The sequence below is a fragment of the Asparagus officinalis genome, chromosome 5, assembly GCF_001876935.1.
Source record: "Asparagus officinalis chromosome 5, Aspof.V1, whole genome shotgun sequence".
Classification (NCBI taxonomy): Eukaryota; Viridiplantae; Streptophyta; class Magnoliopsida; order Asparagales; family Asparagaceae; genus Asparagus; species Asparagus officinalis.
The window spans coordinates 91,741,588-91,745,306 of record NC_033798.1 but is presented as its reverse complement, the minus strand read 5'-3'; the positions used below and the strand labels follow the sequence as shown (position 1 = coordinate 91,745,306).

Here is a 3,719-nt window from a genome sequence, read left to right as displayed (position 1 = left end):
TTTGGTGAGAGATTTGTAACCCTAGTTTGTTCCTCTTGATTTCTAATAGTGAAAACTCTCCCCTCCTTGCCCCGTGGACGTAGGCATCTCGCCGAACCACGTAAAATCTGGTGTTTGATTGTTTGTGCTATTGTTTAGTGTGGTTGTTTATCTTTCTCGGCTATTTGATTGGATCTCGGCATAAAGGTTTCTCCCCAACAAAAAGTAATACTCATCGCTCTCAAATATAAGTTGCTAAACCATTCTATTCCACACACACAAAAACACATTCACATGCGCACAAACACCACTACACCGAAACTCCATCTAGTTTTAAGGGGTAAGATTCTGAACGAATATTTGACAAGCAAGAAAATCGAACTTTCATATTGTTATGTTTTATTCATTTACGAACGCAAATACTAAAAGCTATTAATTTAGTGTTAAATAAACTATCGAATTCAATACAACCGAGTGGTTCCTCTAATAATTAACCGATAACTAGCTGATATAGTTCAAGCTTGAAATGTTCTGACATATGTCAAAAAATCCAGTCACTCCACCAAAGCTTTAAAATTGTGGCGATATTAGAAGTTTTTAATTTCATATCTCAAACTCTCGCTTACTCCAAGTTAATTAGTTTGTTTGATCTGAACTCGTGACAAACGAAAGAAATGTCCCATGCCAGTCCTACCAAATTTTGTTTTGTTTTTTTAGCTTATATCCCAAATAGTCTGTCGTCCTCAGAGTCCCAACACGAATGGGCCCACATGCCACTTACAAGGTAACAAAGAGGCCCAAAATAAACTGTCCTTCTTTAATCTCAAGAATAAACCTGAAAAGATCTCCCCCATTTAAAACCTCTCCTTTCCTTTGTTCTGTTTCCCCCCAATGCATGTTCTCTAAAATTCCCCCCTTTCCAGTTATCTCCTCTCTCGCTCTCTCAAGATCAGATCAAAATTTGGCATCTGAGCACGATTCCGTTCCCTCAAGATCTCACCTTTCCTAATTTTTCACCCGAAAGGTCAAATTTTGACACCTGGGTTTGATCCATTTCAGGTTTTAAATCAACCCCCTCATGGATCCGCAGGGACACGGCACTCCTCCTCCAATGAACCCCGCGGTCCAATACCCCGCGGGAACACCGTACGCAGCTTTCCAACACCTCTACCAGCAGCAACAGCAGCAACAGAACCAACAGCTCCAGCTCTTTTGGGCCGATCAGTACCGAGAGATCGAACAAACCACAGATTTCAAGAACCACAACCTCCCATTGGCCAGGATCAAGAAGATCATGAAGGCCGACGAGGACGTGCGCATGATAGCGGCCGAGGCGCCCGTGGTCTTCGCCCGTGCCTGCGAGATGTTCATCCTCGAGCTGACCCACCGCGGGTGGGCCCACGCCGAGGAGAACAAGAGGAGGACTTTGCAGAAGAATGACATTGCGGCGGCCATCACGAGGACCGATGTGTTTGATTTCTTGGTCGACAATTGTGCGAGAGAGGAAGGGAAAGAGGATGGGATTGCGAGGACGGCGATGGGAGTGCCGGCGGGTGCTGACCCGATGGCATATTATTATGTGCCCCAGTGAGCAAAGATGGATTGGTGACAATGTGAGTGTTTTGTGTGACTACGTTTCTAATTGTTGCCTTGGTTATCTATTTCTTTTCATCTTATCAGTAGATTAGGTTGGTGTAGAGAATTATGTTTCTGGAGTTTCTTTTTTAGTAACTCTTCGTGTTACTCTTGCACCTTTTAACTAATGTGTTGTTCGTGAGTATGGGAAGTTGCTTGTTTTTGGGGTAAATTTTACAGTGCTTGGCAAATCTACATTAAACTATGTTTTGTTAGAGGTATCTGTTATTTTCAAAATGGCAGAAGACACCATGAACCACTAGAAAATGCTGGTAATGCATCAGCGTTTTGAATAAAAGGCCCAACTATCCTTCTTTATACTCACAGAGTTCATAACATTACCCAGAAAATATGTGAAATACATTAGAGGAAATTTTCGAGAACATGTCATGTCACACGCGAAGTGTTTTCAGGCATACTAGTTTAGTGAAAAATGATCATGATAAAGTTCTCTGATAGAAAACGTGTATGTTACCTTTGTGCAAATCATGCTAAAGTTCGTTGTAGTTTTATGAAATTCGACCTTTTTGTTGTAACGTGTTGCAGAATGCTTGTTGCCTTATCTTGTGGCATATTAGGAGAGAGGAAAGTTTTGGGAGGAAAACCCAGTCAAAATCAGTCAGTTAAACTGTCAATTTTGAGAAAGATATGTGGAGTTGTACTGTGGTTGATTATCTTGCAGTCTCTTGTATAAATTTTGCTTTTATTGTGTTTGTCGTTGGTCGTTTTGTCTATTGTATATATTGAACTCATCATTAGGAGACTTTTTAGAGCATATTAATGTATCTATTAGCATGATATGATTCAAATGTAATTGTGACCAATCTGTGGCATTCATGAGGCACCATGGGGTTGTAGTTTAAAAGGAAGGACAAATTTTCAAAACCATCCCATTTTGAAATTTATTTATAAAAAACGACCCCTTTTAGCCTTAATTGCAAAAACCGACCCAGTTTGTTGAAACTGGGTCGGTTTTTGAAAAAAAAAATTCCAAACTTCACGGGAGTTCAACTCCCGTGAAGTTTTTTCTCATAACAAAACTTCACGGGAGTTCAACTCCCGTGAAGTTTGAAAAAAAAAATTTCAAAAACCGACCCAGTTTCAACCAACTGGGTCGGTTTTTGCAATTAAGGCTAAAAGAGGTCGTTTTTTATAAATAAATTTCAAAATGGGATGGTTTTGAAAATTTGTCCTTAAAAGGAACTAAGGATTAATTAGTTTTTGAGTTAGCAGAGGGCATGAAAATTACTAGAGCTCGATGGGAAAAAGAGGATCTGCCTAGCGAAGAAATTTGGGAATTGGGATTGTTGTTTTGTTACCTCTAAAGTCTCCGCTAATGTGAGTGATGATGCATGTCGACATGCATGGCAGCATATATTGACATATGTGTGTATAAGACAGACTGGCTTAAATAATACCCAAAACATTGGAATTATTGTTGCCATGTGCTTATACCTCTAAAATCCATCTGATGTGAGTGGAGATTGATGTAGATACTAGACACCTGCATGGAAGCCTGGTAAGTTTGTGGACATGACATGCACGTCCATCCATGCCTGGCCCATGAGCGCTTAAACTTTATAGCTCAGCTAAAGAAAATTTACATGATCAATTATGTTAGCCATTTTGACAAAGCTTGTGTTTTCATTACTGAGCTTCCTCTTGAAGGGTCTTGTAGATGCTTTGACAGTGAAACATTTAAATTTGTCTATGTCAAATATACATATATCAAGGGAGGAATGCTAGCCACAGTTCGCGACTGTGGCTGAAGTATTATGCTTACACCCCTAATGCAAGCCTACTTTAGGCCACATGTCCCGTAATTCAGCCACAGTCGCGAGTTTCGCAACTGTGGCTAGCATTCCTCATATCAAGGTAAACAGGTATATAGACTATGTCACCACATGTGGCTTTTCGAGAAAGATTGTGGTGAATCTTCTGGTACATTTAGGCTTGGAGTTGGAAAGTCTGCCTTTAGGAGTTTCACCTGGATTAAAAGGATTTTGGTACATGTTTTTAAGTTTCAATATACGTTTAATTAAGTAATAGGGCTTGTGAATGTCTAAAGTATAAAACCAAATAGACTATAAATTTTTATAATGCAG

General features: G+C 39.8%; 1 protein-coding gene across 1 annotated transcript; it reads left to right on the top strand.

The window, feature by feature from the left end:
* LOC109840173 (nuclear transcription factor Y subunit C-6-like) lies at positions 813-1,765 on the top strand. Its single transcript, XM_020408713.1, has 2 exons — positions 813-951; positions 1,039-1,765. Exon 2 carries the CDS (start codon positions 1,058-1,060, stop codon positions 1,568-1,570), a length of 513 nt encoding a protein of 170 aa, XP_020264302.1. The 5' UTR covers positions 813-951; positions 1,039-1,057; the 3' UTR covers positions 1,571-1,765.